Source organism: Lupinus angustifolius, chromosome LG14 (genome assembly GCF_001865875.1).
Source record: "Lupinus angustifolius cultivar Tanjil chromosome LG14, LupAngTanjil_v1.0, whole genome shotgun sequence".
Taxonomy (NCBI): Eukaryota; Viridiplantae; Streptophyta; class Magnoliopsida; order Fabales; family Fabaceae; genus Lupinus; species Lupinus angustifolius.
In genome coordinates this window covers 14,360,925-14,383,063 of record NC_032022.1, presented here as the reverse complement: position 1 = coordinate 14,383,063, position 22,139 = coordinate 14,360,925, and the positions used below count along the sequence as shown (strand labels likewise).

Sequence of the window (22,139 nt, the reverse complement as noted above, 5' to 3'; positions counted from 1 at the left end):
TTTATTTGGTGCATTTTTTAAAACAATGATCTAAACTATACTCTTATAAATTTAATAAATTCAATGGTTTAAGTAATTTTTAATACCAAGTGTAATTTGTTTCCAAAATTATCTTGAATATAGGACTGTCAACACTAGTTGTTACTTGTTAAAAATGTATATATTTGTATTAAGAGTGCAAAGAATAATAATATAGCTAGACAAAATATGATAACCAAGATTAATTATTGAGAAATATATATATATATATATATATATATATATATATATTGATATTGTAAGAGTTTATTACATTGTCTCTTTATTATCTACTATATATTTTCTATCATCATTAATTTTTAAATAAAAGTAATATAAATAAATGATAAATAATACATCGACTATGTATAAATTATTAAACTATCATAGATATTACGCTCTTAATTATTTTATAAACATCATGAAAATTTTATTTCTATCAACAAAATCTTATCATAGAGATAATACATGACATAATTGGGAAGCAAATATTCACAATTTTACATGGACCAAATCAAAGTGTAGACGACATTTCAACTTTTTTCGTTCAAAAATGCAAATCACATTAGCCACGCATCCAATTCAATATTTATATCTTTACTTGTTCGAACCACATTTTAATATTTCTAGCTATGAGCATATTAATATTTGACCCAACCTGAGTTATAAATTTGTAATAGAACTATTCAATGTTGCTACACCCAAAATTTGTAGCCATAGTGTATCTACAGGTAAAGAAGAGAAGGTAGATGGATCCATGCATAGAATAATATTCACATGCATTTACGTTTTAAATGCTCCCATGTGATAAATATATTCTATTGGGGTTACATTATTAGAGTGATTTGGCCTTGATATATATTTTATAACTTAATCTATTCACACTAAACTCTAATACACACAAATATAGAACTAATTTCTTGTAAAGTGTATGATTATCATTCACAATAAATATCGCTCACATGAATCATGTAATTTGATATCGAGACGTTATAACTTGTTGGGTATTTGTTAATTATTTTTTGTTGGAATTGATACTTATACATCTGAATTGTTTTCCTCTATTTTGCTAAGTGATAGTGATATATTTAATTGTTTTTGGAAAGTCAGATACATCCAATACACACATGAAAATCCTTTGACCAAATTGATAAAGATTGGGCTGTTAAGAGGATTTGATTTTAACTTCTGAAATGCATTTATTGGTAAGAAATTTTTGTTAATCAGTATTCAGTAGTGATTGCTGTAACTGAGTTTTATTTTTCAGTCAACGTACATTACTTTAATAATTCAAAGCAATTCATGTAAGAGATAGGGTAATTAAATATAAAAAACTGTGTATATGAAAATTATAAGATGATGTGCAACAAATGATTATTATAACATATGATGGTGTGGCTTTTTTTGTGATATATCACAAATGAATTTAATATGTATATACTGAAGTGTAAATATTTTTATACTGTTGGTAAATCATTCATTATTGACTGTCAAATAAAACTAATGTAAAGAAATAATGAACGATGTGATGACAATGTAAAAAGTTTTACATCGTCAATATATAGATTTTAATCTTATCCAAAATATTTAATTTTTCTCGAGGTTTGTGTCATGCCAATAAGTTCCTTTGGCACCAATTGATCATTTGATATATGGTTCTTAGACCACTATACAAATATTTTGCCGGCAATGGTGCAGTCTATATCAGTCGACATACAATTATCTTGTTGGATTGTGATATCTTACTAATATATTGTATTTACATTCGCATGGATAAAATTTATCTTTTATACTTCCAAAAAGTATCCATTCACGTTTGTACAGAGAATTAATCACTTTCTAAATGATTATTTATCCTAATAAATATTATTTATATAAATCGAAATTTTGACATTTTAGTCTTTCTAGATATATAACAAAACCCTGCATCACACTAGACTTATATATTATTGGTAGATGAAATTCAATTTTAAAGATGAACATAAGATTTATATTTGGGAAAAATTTATATACAATTTGTGTTACTTAAATCAATGATATCATATATATATTCTCTTAAAAAGTAAGTATGATGTGATAATATACTCTATGAAGTATCAACCGTACCCACCACATTACTATTGCCGTTTTATCCTACCTAAGCTATCACGCCTCATTATAACTAAGTCAAAAACTGAAATATAGGTTAGAAATTAAAATCATATATAGTTCCAAGATAATGAATAATTTGTAATTTGAATTTACACAAAGTAATTAAGAAATGTATCTATCTATGATTATATTAAAAATAGAAACAGTAATGTTGCTTTCAAAAAGAGGGTAGCACTTTTACCGTGTAGTTATAGTTATAGTCCATTCTTCTTCTTCTTCTTCTTCCTTTTCTTCATTCTCTCTTTTCTTCATTCTCTTTCTATAATGGCTCATCTCTTCAGAGACCTAACATTAGGTCAATCCAAGAGAGACACAACACCATCACCACCACCACCACCGATAACGCCTCTCAGACCAACCACCGTCACCGCCGCCGACAACCTCCCCTCACCGCTCGGTCAAATTTCCGTTAACTTCTCCGATTCCGACCTAACCATAACCGCTTACGAGATCTTCGTCGCCGCGTGCCGTACCTCCGCCGGAAAGCCACTCAGCTTTGTTCCTAATAACCAGTCCTCCGATTCGCTGAGTCACAACTCGCCTAACTCGCTTGCATACCAGCGATCGTTAACTTACACTGCCGCCAGTAAGGTGAAGAAGGCTTTCGGTCTCAAATCGCCGGGTTCGGGTTCTAAGAAGAGCCCTGGTTCGGGTCCGGGGAAGCCGAAACGGCCTGTGACGGTTGGGGAGCTCATGAGGAACCAGATGAGGGTTTCGGAGGCTATGGATTCGCGTGTTCGGCGAGCTTTGCTTAGAATTTCTGCTGGACAGGTTGCTTTTATGTTAATGATTTTTGTGAAACAGTGTTGAATGAATGATGGTGTGTTGCATAATTGTGAATTTTCAACTCATGTAGATAATGACACTTGATCTGGTTTTCTATGTTTTTTCATTTGAACTTTACTTGTTGGTTTATTTCCTAATTGAATTGAATCATGAAAGAAAAGGAGTTAACAAAGGTGCTTGTGTGATCTGCTAGTGCTATAGGATTCTTTCCATATTGTAAGTTAAGCAGTGTAGTGTCGGTTTGATCTAATTATAACACATGTTAAAATGATAATTCATTAATTTCATAAGGTGATTATTAAGGGTACATTTGTTCAAGTTTTTTCACAAAAATTGATAAATAGAAAATCACTTCTGACAGTTGCAAATTTATTTACTTTGTATTTTAGGATAAAATAGAAGGCACAATTAAAGCTAAAATTCAGTTATTTTGAGAAGCTATATTTTTCATCTTCTAAAAACATTTTTTCCAAAATCACTTATGTAGAATCACTTTTTTCAAAGCCTAAACAAATGGGTCCGAAGTTATTTTTATTAGTTCCTTGTCTGTATCAAACTAAATGGTTAATGGTAGGTCATTTTGAAAGGGACAGAAATCATGAATGTGTTATCTTGTGGACTTTATTACAGGTTGGAAGACGGATTGAGTCAGTGGTGGTTCCACTTGAGCTCTTGCAGCAGCTCAAGGTTTCAGATTTTGCTGATCGACAAGAGTACGAAGAATGGCAGAAAAGAACCCTGAAGGTTCTGGAAGCTGGTCTTATATTGCACCCTCACTTGCCTCTTGACAAGTCGAATTCTGCTGCACAGCGTCTGCGGCAGATTATTCATGGGGCCTTGGATAGGCCTATAGAAACTGGGAGGAATAATGAGTCTATGCAGGTTCTTCGTAGTGCTGTCATGTCTCTTGCAAATAGGTCCTATGATGGGTCTCTCTCTGATTCATGCCACTGGGCAGATGGGATTCCTCTGAATCTGCGCCTTTATGAAATGCTTCTACAATCCTGCTTTGATGCCAATGATGAATCATCAATTATTGAGGAATTTGATGAGCTGATGGAACAAATCAAGAAGACTTGGGGAATCCTTGGGTTGAACCAAACACTTCATAATCTCTGTTTTACTTGGGTTTTATTTCACCGGTTTGTGGCAACTGGTCAGATGGATTTGGAGCTGCTGTCTGCTGCGGATGGCCAGCTAGCTGAAGTTGCAAAAGATGCAAAGACAACAAAGGATTCCGAATATTCCCAAATTCTGAGTTCTACATTGACTTCAATAATGGGGTGGGCGGAGAAAAGGCTTCTTGCATATCATGAAACTTTTGATCGTGTCAATGTTGAAACCATGGAGGGCATTGTTTCTTTAGGGGTAGCAGCAGCTAAGATTTTGGTTGAAGATATTTCTAATGAGTATCGGCGAAGGAGAAGAACTGAAGTCAATGTGGCTCGTGAAAGAATTGAAACTTACATCAGATCATCACTACGTACCGCATTTGCTCAGGCATGTTCTTTTCATCTTCCATTGTTTTTCCCCTTTTAGTAAAAGGAGATAAATTTGAGATGTATCGTCTCCTGGGCTGGTTACATGAAAGCATGGTATTAGTGTTCATTTATTCTATATGTGAGAGTTTTGGATTTTTTTAAACAACTCCTAACTTTCAGGCTGGTTCTGTTTGTTTGACATGTTGTGGTGGGTTAGTTATGGGTAGTAGTACGTTGTGATTGATGGGGTGTGTATTGTGATAGATGAATAATGTATCATGTATGAGTAATTACATTTAAGACTTACATTTTTGTTAAATTCTTCATCTACCTTCCTCTCTATTTTTGCTAAGATGCATGTGCTAAAATTTGCTTGTTTTGCTGTTGCACAGATAATGGAGAAAGCAGACTCAAGCAGGAGAGCATCGAAAAACCAGCCAAACGCTCTCCCTCTCCTTGCCATTCTCGCAAAGGATGTAGGTAGCCTGGCAGTTAATGAAAAGCAAGTGTTTAGCCCAATACTCAAGAGATGGCATCCTTTGGCAGCAGGTCTTGCTGTGGCCACCCTTCATGTAGGCTATGGAAATGAATTGAAACAATTCATTTCAGGTATCACAGAATTGACACCTGATGTTGTTCAAGTCTTGAGAGCTGCAGATCAGTTGGAGAAAGACCTTGTGCAGATAGCAGTAGAAGATTCAGTGGAAAGTGATGATGGTGGTAAAGCAATAATCCGTGAGATGCCTCCTTATGAGGCTGAAGCTACAATTGCCAATCTGGTGAAAATATGGATTAAGTCTAGATTGGACAAACTAAAGGAGTGGGTTGATAGAAATCTTCAGCAAGAGGTTAGCATTCATCATCTTTTCTTTCCTTCCCGGTTGATGATTTTAATTGCAACTTTATCATCGAGAAAGAATGGTGGGGATGAATACTTTGATAGAATTAGACTCAGGAGTTTGTAGCGTATAACCTAAAGTTGCAAAGTCATAGCTAACATGAGTGTGTTGTGTATGTTTTTCAATCATGAGATTCTCAGTGGATAAGTGGTAGCATTTGATAGCTATGTGTAAGATGAAATTAACTGTGTTGTACTTATATGTCAATTGATTACCTTTACAATATGCACTAACCTAGTTTACTGCGAAATCCTAGCTTTGGAGTCCACAAACTAATCAGGAAGGATGTGCCCCATCTGCTGTTGAAGCTTTGCGAACTGTAAATGAAACTTTGGATGCATTCTTTCAGCTTCCAATACCGATGCATCCTGCATTGCTTCCTGAAGTGATGAATGGCCTTGACAGATGCATTCAGTACTATGTCGCCAAAGCAAAATCTGGCTGTGGTATATTGATGCTGAAATTTTAAGGTTAGGTTCTGATGTTTGATATATGTAATAACTGTATTTATTTGTTTAAATTCAGGATCACGAAATACATTTCTTCCAACGATGCCAGCATTGACCAGATGCACTATTGGGTCTAAATTTCAAGGCTTTGGGAAGAAAAAAGATAAATCTCCAAATTCCCAGAAGAGAAACCCTCAGGTTGCAACAAATGGGGATAGCTCTTTTGGAATACCACAACTCTGTGTTCGTATAAATACGTTGCAATGGGTCCTGGGTGAATTTGATGTTCTGGAAAAAAGAATAATTACCCTTTTACGTAACTCTGAATCTGCTCGTGTAGAAGATTTTTCAAATGGATTAGCAAAGAAGTTTGAACTATATCCAGCCGCATGTCTTGAAGGAATTCAGCAACTTTGTGAGGCAGCAGCATATAGACTTGTCTTCCATAATCTAAGCCATGCTTTGTGGGATGGTTTGTATGTTGGGGATCCATCATCTTCTAGGATTGATCCATTTCTTCAGGAACTGGAGCGAAACTTGATGTTCATTTCAGACACAATTAATGAAAAAATCCGGACACGTATTCTTACTGAAATAATGAGAGCTTCTTTCGATGGTTTCTTGCTCGTATTGCTTGCTGGAGGGCCCTCAAGATCTTTTTCCCAGAAGGACTGTCAGATCATAGAGGATGATTTCGAAGTTCTGAAGGAGATGTTTTGGGCAAATGGGGATGGCTTGCCTTCTGAACTGATAGATAAGTTTTCAACTACTGTGAGATCTGTCCTTCCCCTTTTCAGAACCGAGACAGATAGCCTGATTGAGCGGTTTAGACGTGTAACCTCGGAGAGATATAAATCCAATGGCAGGACTAAACTGCCATTACCTCCAACTTCTGGACAGTGGGATCCATCTGAGCCAAACACATTGCTGCGTGTTTTATGCTATAGAAATGATGAATCAGCTACTAGGTTTCTTAAGAAGACATATGATCTACCTAAGAAACTTTAATGACATTGAGAACCAGAAAATGAAATGGCAAACTGCAATATGCTCAGTGTGGAAGATGCATTTTGCTTAACTTACCGGTTCTGCTTGTATTTAGTACAACATAGCCCAGCAAGTAGTCTGCAATGTTGAGCAAGATTTACTTCAGGATGCCACTGTCTAGTATAGTTTCATTGGGAACATTGACCAAATTGAAGTGAGGCACAGCATAAATGGCATGAGTATGGCTGGACTTATTTGCAAAGGTAGTTGAATATTATGATTCATTAACTATTAAGATTAGAGACATCTTAGGGTGGTTTATTGTGTTTAGCTTCTTTTCTTCTTCTCTTTTGCCTTGAAAGTTTTCGATATACGAAAATGATATTCTTGTTCTCATTATTCTTTTGTTAAATTCCTTTGGACTGGGTGATCCAGTTCCGCTATTATGGAATTCAGGCATTGTATAGCGTATTTGTTGATTGAAAAAGTCTATGCCATTATTTATTAGCATGTATGAAAAGTTTGGCGTTGATTGTAAGTTGCGGATTTAACATTGTGTATATGATATAGCTCACTCTTTTATGTTTTACAACATTTCTTGAGTCATTGTCATGTTTTATTATTGGACATATTCTAATGTAGTATTTTCTGGTCGGTAGTGATGGAATGTGTGCCATGTCTGAACAGCTATAAACTCCTTTGGCGTGACCGGTGGAAAGCGCAAAAGACTAGGTACTAGTGTGTCAATACCAACCGCACTTGTACTTTCAAGACAATATGTGTTTTGTTAATGTGGAATTAACCTTCGTGAGTCGTGACCTCACCTTGTTATGTGATTTGCACACTCTTGGTTTCTTCTTTCTTGACAAGTGTAGTTTATCAAAATCTGAAAGTATTAGCGAAAACTTCATCAATATTTCTCCATTAATTGAGATGATCCTTGTTCCTTTGGTAATGTGGTTACTTTTGGAGAGTTAAAATAAACAATTTTTCTTTAAAGTTTATGACTTGCATTAATGAATGTTTATTTAACCAAAGGAGAAAATCAATCATACAAAACTAACTTCAGTACTTCTCGAAAAATGAGAATGCTATTTTTCGATACAAGGTTCATCTTTTCTTTGAACAATGCATATACGTTAAGGAGAATATTAACGAGTGTCTTAAATATAAAAAAATTTATCTTGAAAATAAAAAATTTAGTACTTTTAGAGTGAATAAGTTTTCTCTATTAACTTCAATATAAGTAACTTATTTCTCATCGGTGGTATTAGTAAATACGTTTTAATCATCCTATTGATCACCAACAAGTAACGTGCTTATTTTTGTGTGTTTGTAATTATTTTTAATATTTTTTAAATTTCTAGATATTTGTGGATATATTTGATATTCGAAGGTACCTACACAAGTCTGAAGCAAATCTAGGTCCAAATATGAATGGAAGGACGGGTCTAGACCAATTTCATCCCTATCTGCACCAGCTGGAATTTGATCATTACATAGTTCATCCATTGAGCATACCTATCCATTAAATATGCAGATTATAAGCATTTGATTGGTTTTGATCTAATTAGTTATGAATGATAAATCTAGTCCAGGGGTAGCCATCATTAGATGAGGTTCTCTGGAATTTGTATTTGAGATTACTGCATTGCTATAGAATCAATCACAAAACAAATTGGCTAAAGGAAAATAACTATGGAGACAAGTTTCTGACTAATTACAAATGTAAACAATTTCTGGCCCAATCTTTACATACAACAAAGCAATGAAACATTCATTATGAATCCAACAAAGAAGCATTCCCTATAATCAAATTCCATTTTCATTCTTGTGCATATGAAACATTACATTGAAACCAATAACAATATATACATAGGGACATTACACTAGCCAGTGCAGAGACCCCCAACAGGTTGTGCCATATTATCATCCTCACTAACAAAGGCAGAAAGATTCACATACTTATCTTGTTCTGTCCTATCCCTCCACCTTGCCCTACAAATCACACAACTAGCTGTTCTTCTTCCCTTACTTCTCTTCCACCTCATCAAACACTCTTCATGAATAGGGTTATGACATGTCCCACATGCCACCAACTTCTCTTCCTTCCCCATCTCATCAAGACAAATAGGGCAAGTTGCACCATCCTCCATCTCTATACTCGCCCCCGATGACCCTCCTTCTCCACCATCAAGGAAAAGCTGGTGGAACCTTTGGCGTAGGATTCCACCAGCAACAGCTTCTGGCAATGTTGGCATTGCCAGAAGGCGTTGAAGTTGACAAGGGCGAAGGGTTCTCCTTCGAAGACATACATCGTCAAGTGACACACCGAGAACTCGAATGAAAACAAAGAGAATGTGCTTGCATGGGGTTGTACGATCAGGGCACGTGCATGAAGGCGTGGTGGTTAAGCTCACCGTGTAGACATTTCCCGTGGCGCCGAGTATGAAGAAGGTGGAGCAAGTACGATGGAGGAGGCGTAGGCGATGACGTAGGGCACGAACTATTCGGTCCGAGATGGGTTGACTTGGTTTGAACCGATGGTGGTGATTCTGATGATGGTTTGTTTGTGAGTTTGAACTAGACGCAATAGACTCCATTATTTTTCTCAAATGGAAATCTTTTTCTAAAAGGGTGGTTATGAGACAACTTTATAGTTGAAGAAGAATTTTAGGATAATTGTGGGGTTATGTAGGTGAAATGTTATTTGGTATTCTTTGTGTGGTTTTGAGGGACACATGAAGGAATAAGGATCAATGTAAGGTGGATAATTCCAAACCTTAACTTGCCAACTTCCTTTGTCTTTGTGTTAGACCATACACCACGCTTTAGCAAGAAGCCCTCAAAGGCCAGTAATTGATGCGTGCAATCCACACACGTAGTTATTTTGCTATTGCTATACCTTGTATCCCACACAAAAGGGTTTTCTCATTTTTCATTGTTATGTTTTTCACACGTTGTGCTAACTTTCATGTATCATATATGATATGATTCTGCTTATATATATCACAACTGAAATTTTGGATAGGGTATATATATATATATATACGTGTTTTATATGATGTGATATATCTCAAATTGTCAAACTAAAAATTAGTAAATTTTAGCAAGGACTTGTGATTTTAAAATTTGGAAATTATTTTAAAGAGAGACAAACTTGTGGTATGTTTACTTACTATTAAGAATAATAGTTCTTATATACACACATTGGACTAGAATAAACAAATTGCCATACGTGGCGTAGTAATAATAATAATAATGATAATGATAATGATAATGAGTAATTGATGGTGGTACGTTTTAAATGGTGTTTAAGAATTCCATGTACAAAAGATATTCTTCTTGCATAGAATTTATTGTGAAGGAAGCATATTCCACTCTTCATTTATGAATGTGCTACCCGATAGAGTCGTTTTTAGTTATACATTTATTTGCAATGATACATGCTGGTTCTCGAAATTTTTGGGTTTTGAATTCTATTTCTTTTCCTTTTTAGTTGAAGGTTTAAGATTCCTATTTTTATGTTAATATTTTTATTACTTTTAATATGTCTTTTAATTTGTAGGATTTGTTCATACATGTGAATCCATATAGTCTTAGCTTAATGTTTTGGCTTGAAATTTTTCTCTATCACTCAAATTACAATGATCCAAAATGTAAGAGATGGAGTAAGAGAAATAAAGTGAGATGAGTGCAACTTTATAGAATATGTCAGGGAACAAATATTAACTATATGAGTAATATATATATATACAAATATATTTTAGGATGTTTGATTTATACCATAAAATTAGTGGGATTAAACTAAACCGAAAAATATTATTTTATTAAGCTCTTTTTGTAATGAACTATTTAAGATTAGTTTGGTTGGTAGTTCAAGAGATTCAAAACCCCTTTGGATTAAACCATATGTTAAAAGAATATTTTCATGATGCCATATAGGATAAAATCATAAAAGACTAAAGGAAATGTAAAACTATTACTATTATTTCAATTCAGTTGATATTGAATTATTTTCATTACGAGTATAATACAAAGTTTTATTATTTTTATACTATTTGAATTTGTCTTTACAATATATAATATTTTCTTTTACTTATTTACATTCATCATCTTTTTTTATTAACTGTTTAACCGGGATGGAACGTAATTTAATCTAAATTAAAGGTTTGATTTTTTTTGTTGTTGGAGAAATAGACATTGATATTGATGCACCTGGAAAAAAGATGGGTTCTTTTCCGTTACAACTCAATTATGTATTGTTCATTTATTAATGTATTTTTTTGAAATATCTTTAATAAACTTACAGTGATTACAGGAAACAAAAGAGATATGATAAATCAGGTTATGCATTATTCTCAGCTTCTCACTAAAAAAAGTTGATATGATTCTTTCTCACTCAAATTCTTGTAGCCCATATTCCAGAACCAACAACAATTAATCTGTTCTATCTTCTCAAAGAGAATTGAAAAGCACGTGTTTGTTTCTGTTCAAATTTTCAACCTTTGACCATTCATGTGATGTCCCAAACACCAATGTTCCTAAAATCCTCACAACCACGTGACCAGGTTTGTTTACTTCTTTGGGTTTCTCCTGTGTTTTTGTTACACTCAGGTACCTTCTCTATCACCTTCAAGCCATTTGTCTAGTGGTTTAAGGGTCGTTAGATCCCTAAGATGACCAAAAGAGTAAGAGTTTTATTCCTGACAACTACAGTTGTTTGGATGAGCAAATGCACACACCGAAAGAGATTAATTCGTTAAGAATAATATAGGATACCCTTAGTAATACAAAAAAATAGATTTTCTTTCTGTTCCCCTAGAGCTAAACATGTTATTTAGCAGTATCCACAGCCTTCACTATTTCTGCATAGTAATGTATCAAAAGTTTAGGGAATTTTTTCATCTTTCAATGCATACTTCATGTGCAAGGTGCTTCATTTTTTCTTCCTTCAAATGGTTTCATATGAATCATGCACCTCCTTTCTAGAAAAGGGGTAGCCCCAAATTCATCAAGTTACTTTTTTTCCTCTTACATTGGAAACAATATCAATTCCAGATTTTGGGTTTACTTTGTATTTAGTTTTGTTTGCTTGATTAACAATATTGAAATTTGTATGTAAAATCAGAAACAAGAAAAGCATAAGAAATAAGGGTTAACAGGAAATTTCAAACCAGAGAACTTTGTTCCAGGTCTTGTTATTGGTTTCATTCTAGCTTGATGGTAGTAATGCAGTATTACTCGATTTAAGTGTTAGCTTTTATTGTCAATCTGTCATTTTTTCAATGAGATAGTATAAACCTCAAAAAATTTATGTTCAGCTCTTTTAATTTTAAAAGTTTCATGGAATGGGCTATTGACTAAACAAATGCTATTGATGCTTAGAAGAACTGGACTGAAATATGTAGCATAAAAAACACATAAATAATTTTCTACATTAAGCTTAGTATTGCATATATGAGGATGTTGCGTTAGACTAGTGAACATAAAGATATGATTAGGAATGAATGCACTGGAGAGAAAATAGTGGTAACTCTTGTTGAAAAAAAGATGATAGAATATCGTTTTAGGTGGTTTGACCATATAAAGAGAAGATCTTTAGAAGTCTCAATAAGAAGAGTAGATCAGAATCATCCGATGGTGGATAGCATAATAGTTAGAGGGAGAGGGAGATCAAGAAAAACTTAAAGGGGGACCTCTAAAATAGGCCTAGAGCTAAATGGCCTTTCTAAAGACGATTTATATCAGAGCACGATGACATTGTTCAATCCTTGTGGCGAACCACACTTTGTGAAAAAGGGGTTTGTTGTTGCTGTTGTTTAATTTGATGTGGTCAATTGACATACAGATTTTGTTTGCATCAGTTCATGTTGTCATTCAATAGCTAATTTAGTTAATCTTTTTCAGTTCCCCTTTGATTCTCAGGAACTTTAATTATTAAATGTCGAAAAAAATTCTGACTTCAATGGTAAACTGTGGCAGGTTCTGGTCATTAGGCAAGACCTAAAGATGAAACCTGGAAACTTTAATACTAAACTGTTGTTAATTTTCTGGATCTGTTTTTCATCTCAAATTTGTCACACATTACAAACTTCCTTATGGCCTCTTCCTATCCTTTCTAGTTTACTAGTTTATGCCTTTTCATTCACCTTTTATTGCAGATGCTGCTACTGGTATGTGTGCTGAATTAATGTGAAGGTACTTTTATTTGACAGCATTCAAGAAACAAAGCCTAAGGTCATTGTGAGACATTATTCGGCATATATTGGCTTATTTAACTTTCTATATTGTGCCGTATGCAACATGGCTAAAGTAGTTCATGGTTGGTAGCATTCAATAGGAGTTAGGTAGTTCTTAGTTGAAGTTTCCCCACATTTTTCCTGTATGAATTCCAGAATCCTGCCTACCAGGGATGAATAAAACACTTTATTTTTTGGGTCTAGTGGGTGCAAGTATGTTAGGTAACTATTCCTTATTAAGGAGCATTTACATTCCTTATGTCATGATCTGCATTCTTTACAAGTTCATAATCCTTTTTATCAATGCCCCGAATGGTTTTGGACTAGAGCTATGGCCTTTCAGAGCTTCAACTATTGATGTTACCATTTTCTTGAGATATAGAACTGTAAGCCTTGTGTCACCAAAACATAAAATTGTAACCTTTGATTGCCAGCAAAACATAAGATAAGCTGGAAAGAGTTTAGTGCAACCTTTGTGAAAAATGGCATGTTTTCTTTATTACTTTCGTATGGCTTTTGTTGGAAACAGCCTATCCGCTTGCAGGAATAAGACCGCGTATATCTACATTCCTTGGACCCATACTCTTGGACAGTGCTTTTGTAGGGCTAGTACTCATCTTAATCATTGATTCATTGTTGATAGAAACTGGATTATCATTTATAAAAAGAGAAGGGAAACAAATTAGGAGCAAGCTTCAAGTTCAGTGCATAAACTGAAATATTAAAATAAAGTAGAAAATGTGACAGAAAACAGAAAATATCAGAGAACAATGCTATCTCTGCCCTGTAGTATAGCCACCCCAAACTAGCCAAATGATCTGATGTCTTCTCCACCATTCTCCACCTGCATGGCTACACGCCGACACCAATTAAATGTTGCCAAGTGTCCGTCCGCCCTATAAATATCAGTTTTCTAATACCTTTATCTTTTGACATGCTCATGAAGTCTTATATTTTTATTATGTTGTGATGAAGAGCTCTCAACTGTCATGAATGCCACACTGTAGTCAAGTTTTTGCTAGTAATTGTGAGTGTTAACTATGTCTCCTGCTTTGCTTATACAATGCTTATCCTTTTCTATTTTCCTCAGATACCGGCCGTGGCACACCGCGATAGGAGTTTTCGAAGACCAGCCACTGAAGGATTTCTGTCAATTCATTTTGCTGAGACTCCCTTCTGTTAACTATTATAAGTTTTCTTGACAGTTCAGTGTAATGGGTATGTAGTTTGAAGAATCCTAAAAAATGTTTAGTCATTTCATGTTAGTTTTTGTAAAAGTTCAAACTTTGGCATAATCACTTATTGAAAAAAGAAATTGTTGATTCAAGTAGCTATCACATGTGCTCATGCATGATGCTAACTAAGTTTAGTTCTGCTATCAAATTATATTGAGTATGCTTTTAAGGCAACATGATGTGCACGTGGAAAAGTAATGACTTGATGAAAGATACTATGTCTCCATGATAATGATACATAAGCATGTGTGAGCCTCACTCTTTCTTAGCCCCTAATACTTTATTTGTTTAAAATGCATAAAGAATTGAAGATAGATATTGAGTGATGTTACTTTGTTTGTTTTACACTTCCAAGTTTCTGTGAAAGATGAAAAAATAGTATGAATAATGCTTCCTTTTTCATTCTATCATTACCTCTCTAAATTCTATGGAGGTTTCTAAATTTGGAGAGTGAAGTAAAGAATTAGAATCCTCTCCGGTAGTAGAGAGGAAAGTATTATGAAGAAACAAAGAAAAAACCACATACAATAACATTTGTATCCATTTATTTATAATGAGAATATATTTTTACCCTTAAATTTAAAAGGAAAAACAATACTTTATTCTCCAGGACTGGAAATAATCCTAACTTTGACTTAAACTTTTGATGAACATTGAAAATACATGAATATCTCTATGTAGCTATACTTAATCATTTTATTCAATGGTCATTGACATTGAGCCATGCATATTTAAATATCATTGTATGTAGCCAAAATGATAGTATTAAATGTGCATGGTTTATTTAATTTCAAGAAAATTGAAATGAGTTCAAGCCACTTTGTGTTGTTTATGCAGCTTGGTCAAAGATATGGCTTGCTTAAGGAGACACCACTATCTAACCATACCTTTAAAATAGATACGGATTCCTCATTTCTTTAAGTTATCACGTTAAAGCATAGTGATTAAGTGGTTTTTGAAACTTGCCTATCATGTACTTTATTATGCATCCGTTTCATGCTCTTTATGTAGGTATAATTGATGTATATAGTCTTAATTTATATAAGAGTTTAATTTATATGAGACTTTTATATGGGTTTAACTTATATAAATGTTTAATAGATTAAAAAATGCAATTCATGTATGAGAGTTTTATAAGGGTTTAATTTATATATTTGATATAAGAAATAGCCAGGCCCTATAAAGATTCTTTGACAGCTATTTGTGAATAAATGTAGAGTACATAGGTAGTGTAACTAGAGTGAGTTGTGAATAAAATGATGTGTTATGTTTAAATGTATGTGGTTGTGTGGACGGTGGTGATATATGTAGCTTTCTTTCGTATAAACCTACTACACTGACTTCATCACGTGCCAATGGAATAGTGTCATGTGACCACCGCAATCATAGCTTCTCTCACTCTAATAATGCATCATTAATTTAATAATAATACTTTATAATTTATTTTCAATAAGACCTTGTTAATTTACCACTCCCGTTCACATCGATCCTTTTGGAACTTTTAATAATATATTGATTGAATAAGACACAGAAGATAAGATTTCAAGAAGAAAAAAAAAGAAAAAGTGAAAGGACATTCATTCATGCTTAGAAGCTTATATTGAAATGGTTAATTTGATAATGATAAATTAACTTAACAATGCACTATATTAGTTTAATATAAGTCTAACATAGTTCTCTGGATTTGTGTTGCCATACATGTACATACACGTCCAAATAATACAAAATATTATGTATGATAAATTGAAATAAATGACAATATGTAATTGTTTAATGTAACATTATATTCAATAAAAAACTAAATATTGAATGCATCTATTTAATCACTTCTCCGATAGCATTAACTAACTTAATGACACATTTTACAAAAATTCAAAATATTTCAATCACATGGGGTTGATAGGATTGAGAAATGGGTATAAAGTTTCATTCCGAAACTCTACATATAATATATAATTAAACCGTCATATCATTTATATCCAGTCACATGCATCGTTAACTTAAATGGAGACACAAGATCAGATTCTGATATGAAAAAGTATAGTATTTAAAACATCAAACATTGGATCATGTAGAAGGAAGAGGGAACTTTACCCTTAAATTTATGGGTAGTCCAAAATACACATACGTCATTAATGAACCTTAGTACAAGTACGTTAATGATGAATGTTTATCGATATTAGCAACTGAGGCAAAGGATCGCGTACGCTATTACTCAAACTCCCACTAATAACACAGCCATGTGAGATTCATTCATAATTCATACTATTTTAATATATGCTATTTTATATTATAATTAACCCCTTTAATGTTTATTTTAATTTATGTGCAGCCACAATTTGTATTGTGATTAACACCTTCACCGTACATGAGAATTTATTTTCTCTGCAACGGGCTAATCAGTACTTTCTTTTCACTGAATTTCACGTGGATTTTATTCTACTTTTTAGCTCATCATATCCTCACCATGACTAAATTCAATTTCGGTATTAATGCGTGTACTTTACATAGATGAAAATATTTTTGTCGTCATAATAAAATATTAACAAGTATTTTTACATTACTAAATATTAACTAATGTTTTGAGAGGTGATAAACATAGTTTATAATGTAACTATTTCAAATAAAAAAAAAATATTTGAATATTTTAAAGTTTGGGAGCTTCATTCTAGTAACAAAGACTAACGTGGATTTTCATGTAGTAGAAGTGTAATAATTAATTACAATGTATTTTTTCATTTTAGAAACTTATTTTGATCTTTCAGTGTAGTTCCATTTCGTTTTAGTATTTGATAATGATTTTTTTTTTAATCTCCACTATTTAATTCCTACTTATTTTAGATTTTTGTTTGTGAAAAATGTATTTTAGTTTATAAAAGTATTTGATGTCAAATAGTTCTGTCCTTCATGGTATGCCTAATTAACTGTGTTAAATACTATTTGAGATTCAACTAATGTCAAAATTGTCATTGACTAATAAAGTGAAGAGTAGTTATACTATTAAGAACTAAAAATTAATTTTAATCTGTCATATACTAAAATGTAGAGCTACTAAATACTAATTATTCTTCTTATTTTCACAAAAAAATCATAAATGCTTGCTACATAAAGATAGTCCTGATTAAATTAAAAAGGTAACATCTTCAACAATTTTAGAAAGATTAATGTCAAAGAATATTATATTAAGAAACAATGACAAATTTAGAAAGTAGCGTGTTAAAGTAGAAAAAAAAACAGAGAAAATAAATATCCGGAATTCATAAATAAATAAAAAAAGTTAAAATAAGAGGAGGGAACATTTACCTAAAACTGAAAATTTGATGCTGACCACTGAGGAACATGAGAACATGACTGGTATTCAGATTTTCCACCATTCATGTGGCGACATGAATGGATGAGCCTATATATTCGATATAATATTCAATTTCCGATTTTATTTTAATATAAGTAACGTGATATATCTTCTATCTCGTTCTAAGAAATTCTCACTAATCTGTGTAGTATCGTGGTAGCTCAATTCTTTAATTGCTTTAATATATGGTATACCATGGTCTATTAATCACTCAAATTATTATTTTTCTAAAACCCCTCATGCAAAATATCTCATTTTTCAAATAGAAATTAAATTAGCACTCCATACACAATTTTGTACACATAAAACGCTTATTAAAATGGTAATTTTATGGCAATTTAATAAATAATAAAAATCTGTAATACCTGGATTAGGTAAATTTTGAGTTATGACGATTCAAGTCTGCCAAATGTGGCCCAAATAATGACTTGAGAAACAGTTGACCAGTCTAAATATAACATAAACTCAAAACAAAAATGTTAAGTTACTGAATTAAAAAAAATAATAAATTTCTAGCAAAATTAAGTAGGAAAAAGAACTCTAGCTACCATCGAAGCTCAACTGGAGTTATCCTACTCTATAACCGCACTAGATCATCTGGGTGAAATCTGGGCCCACATGTTGATGAATCAAGTAATCATCACCGTTGGATGAGACATCATACATCATGCTCATGTTCTGATGATGTTGCATGAAGTGTTGGTGTTGGGCTTGCATCATCTCTTTCTGGCGCCTCAGCTCCATCACCTTACGGTGCGAGTTTGAGTGTTTCGTGAGGACGAAAGTCGGGCTTGCTGCAGGCCTGTACTCAGGCACCAGCCTACCCGACTTGTACCTCACGCCACACGCATTGCATAATGTTTTCGGCCCCATCGGCCCAGTGCGCCATTGAGGAGTCTTATCAGTGGCGCAATGCAAACACTTCCTACCCTCTCCCCCATCACCCGAGTCTCTCTTCCTGGGTGCAGGCTTCTTAGTTGGGATGATGACATGACCCTCAGGATGAAGGGAGGATGACGATGTGGTGGGGGAGAGGACAAGAAGGCGTGAGGTCCAGTTGCAAGGGGGACCACGAGTCCTCTTGCTACGAGCCTTGGCCGGAACAGATACATGCGATTCGAAAACCGGGTTGCTTGGGTTGTTAGGTTGACGCTGGAGTTCACAGTTTTCTGAAGCTGCATCATTTGAAGCAGCTTTGATGCCAGATATGAGTTGCAGCTTCTGTAACTCCTCGTTGGAAAATGATTCCTCTTCAAAATTTGAAAGCCACTCAAGCTCGGCAAGGTCATCATACTGTTTTCAAAAATATAAAACCACATAACATATGTATTAGTCTAAGACATATAACTATAATCAATGCATTATTTACGTCATCATAATGTTAATTTTTTAATTCACCAGTCTTATTTACATAAGCAGCTTATCAAATTCTACTAGAAAACAACAATTTTGTCTTTCCCATGCTCTGTAAAGTCTTAGTAGAAACAAAGAAAAATTGGAGTTATAAGATAAAAAAGTAACTAGGAGACATTTTCTTCTTCTGAAATTGATGGAAACAAAACAAATTAAGGTGTAGGAGGATAAGAAAGAAAAGGAAATTTGTTGTATGTGTTGGACGTGCCTAAGCAAATTACGTAGCATAGAGTCTGAGCACGTTACACATGTTCATGAATTATGTTGGCTTGTTAATGATACATAATATAAGTGAAATAATAAAAATATGTATCATTAGTATATTAAAAACACGTATGTATTTAATATATGTACCGGAACGGAGAGGTGGCCGGAGAAATTGGTGTCAGCGACATTTTCCGGCTGGAAATTGGTGTGGGCGGAGGCGGAGAGGGAATTGGATGAATTGGTGCTGTTAAGAGGGGTGGAGTTACCTTGAACGGAGTCTGAAAAGAGAGAAGGGTCATCGTCGTTGGGGAAGTCGAGGAATTCCTCAACGACGAAATGGTCGGAAGAAGCCATGTTGTTGTTGATGTTGTTGTTGTTGTTATTATTGTTGTTGGATGAGGAAGGGAATTGTTGTGGACAAAAGGTGGTGGTGGGGTGTGAAAATGCATGTACTTCCATAATAGGGTGGGTAAGTTCTTGGCTTATGTTATTACAAGTAGTTATTGTTGTTGTTGTTGAAGGAAACAAATGTTAGGAGGGGAAGGGTGAAGAAGTGAGAAAAAAGAGTGAGAAAGTATAGGGAGTTGGAGACACAAAGTGTGACAAAGTTGTGGTTTTGAGTGGAGAGAGAGAGTAAAGGAGAAGAGGGTTTATTTGCGTTTCAAGGGGACAAGCGGACACCTATACTATATTCTACAACACCACTTTCTTTTTTTCTTTTTGTTTTTCTACTTTTTTTCATTTTTTAGTGAATTGTGGTGTAATATAAAAGAGACTTTGATTGAGTTAAACGGAATAAGGAGGAATTGTGGGTGAAGTTGCCTCCGTACCTTTTTTCATTGAAGGAAGGACAACTTTGGTGTTTAAAAAAATTATCTACTTGTTAAATTATGAATGATAATAGATTAGTCCTTTAATATTTTTATTGGTTTTTAGCTACTAATTTGGATCATTCTAGTGGTTTTTAAAAAATCTACTCCCCGATGATAAGAATTTTTTAAATATTTTCATCTGAAATATAAGTAAATTCCATATCTATAGTTTCGATATGTACCCAAAAAAACTAAATTCTAATATGTGTAAGTTATAAGTTAAATTTGTTTATAATAACATTGAAAAATAAAGGTAATATAATATACACTTCTAATATGTGTATGTCTTGAAATAATATAATATTAACTCAAACCGACTCAACTTTATGAGAGGATTTTCTACTTTGATGAGCATAGCCTTATATATAAGAACTTGCTTTCACTTAGAATATATATGACAAAAGAGCTAAAGTTGCTCACAGTGATCATTTCAAGGGAATAAATAGTTTTAAAAAATTAACCTTAAGTCCCTATATCATTTTTCATCTAGACCAGATTTAACCATTATTGTTTCTTTCCTGTTTATGCCATTCTCATAGCTGCTTTTGCAAGTTTCAGGATTCTTACTTCTTAATTACCTATATTCCCATGTGGCCATGTTACTCTAATATAACAAAGAAAATGTCTGAGCACCTTATATAAATTTCAATAATGTTTAAACATTAAATTTCGATCACACTTTTAAAATGGATAACAGAAAAATATATATGTACCGATAGCGTAAGAGTTTTTTATATTGTCACTGTATCATTCACCATTCATTTACAATTATCATTGACTCTAAAATAAAAGTATTAATAAACAAATGGTGGATAATATACAAACTGTATATAAATCTCAATGATAACTAGTTAAACATGTAATTAGTAGTTAATCAATTCAAATCCATAGGGATAAAAGTGTGATTCAATCACTCAACCCTTTTGTAAGTGATCTAGCAGGTTGTGGGTCGCATTATTAGCGTCTAAGTTTAACACCCAAATTCTCTGCCTTTTCCTTTTCCTTTCTTGGGAGCTGTATTTTTCTCTTATTATTTTTGTTTCTTCCTTTTCTCTGATAAGCACTACTAATGCTATACTTTTTAGTTTATTAAGTACTAATTAATTACTCCCTAAGATAAAAAGATATATATACTAACAAGTTAGAATTTTTGTATTATTATTGTATTATTTAACATTTATTTTTAATTATTATTAACTTTCAAAAAAAATAATCAAAATGAAGGATAAACGATTAACTTATTATATATAAATCTTTATATTATTGGTATATAAATATTATAAAAGATTTTCAGACAAATTTGATAATAGTTTTTATAAGATGTTTTATGTGCAGTTATTATTATCTTTCCTTTTAATTTATAAAACGTTTTAACTATCTCTATTTTATTAGTAAGACTATTAATTTAAGAAATAATATTAAATAGGATAGAATTATAGTTTTACAATATTTTTAAGCAATTTAATTTAAAGTAAAAACAACTAGTATAGATAAAATTTTAATGTTTGTTGATGTTATTTTTAATATAAGAAATAATTAAAAACAAAATAAAAGTTGTCTTAGTTATCACGAGGGATACAGCTCACCTGGGTTAGATGAGGGGTGAGGATGTGATGAAACGTGTCGCTCACTTGAGAGCACATGCCAATGAATTCGAATTTAGCTTTTTCAGGTTTTAACCTTACCTACTATCAAATTTGATTCGTTTTAATTATTTAAATTAAAATTATAATTATTAAATATTTTTATGGTTAATTATATTTCTTAACATATGAAGTGACATAAACTAGTAGGACAGTAGATGTAATCTCTTGTTGAGAAGCCCGTTAGCAGTTAAAATTTTTAAACAACATCACTTGCTTGAGCTAGTAGTTTAAGGGTCCATGTTCACTAATTAAATCAACTCATGTAAAACAACATTACACTATTAGTACACTAATGGGGTGGATAAAAGTTGCATTATGTGGGGTGTTATTAAATTAAATGGAGATTATCTGTCTCATTTTTTATGTTACAATGTGTTTCAAGTTATTTGAAAGTTGGTATA

The 22,139-nt window shown here is 33.1% G+C and overlaps 3 protein-coding genes and 1 long non-coding RNA gene across 4 annotated transcripts; 2 read left to right on the top strand and 2 right to left on the bottom strand.

Annotated features, from left to right (window-relative positions):
• Positions 2,331–7,371, top strand: LOC109326766. The gene is made up of 5 exons (XM_019559569.1): positions 2,331–2,940; positions 3,586–4,455; positions 4,829–5,284; positions 5,592–5,781; positions 5,861–7,371. The coding sequence occupies exons 1-5, from the start codon at positions 2,434–2,436 to the stop codon at positions 6,790–6,792; spliced, it is 2,955 nt and encodes a 984-aa protein (XP_019415114.1). The 5' UTR covers positions 2,331–2,433; the 3' UTR covers positions 6,793–7,371.
• LOC109326250 lies at positions 8,450–9,568 on the bottom strand. Its single transcript, XM_019558956.1, has one exon. The coding sequence runs from the start codon at positions 9,372–9,374 to the stop codon at positions 8,661–8,663; it is 714 nt and encodes a 237-aa protein (XP_019414501.1). The 5' UTR covers positions 9,375–9,568; the 3' UTR covers positions 8,450–8,660.
• On the top strand, positions 10,998–13,390 carry LOC109326517. Its single transcript, XR_002105243.1, has 2 exons — positions 10,998–11,342; positions 11,903–13,390. It is a non-coding gene; the product is annotated as an uncharacterized LOC109326517 (long non-coding RNA).
• Positions 17,947–19,938, bottom strand: LOC109326157 (GATA transcription factor 12-like). Its single transcript, XM_019558834.1, has 2 exons — positions 19,368–19,938; positions 17,947–18,893 (listed from the first exon to the last, which is right to left on the bottom strand). The coding sequence occupies exons 1-2, from the start codon at positions 19,677–19,679 to the stop codon at positions 18,189–18,191; spliced, it is 1,017 nt and encodes a 338-aa protein (XP_019414379.1). The 5' UTR covers positions 19,680–19,938; the 3' UTR covers positions 17,947–18,188.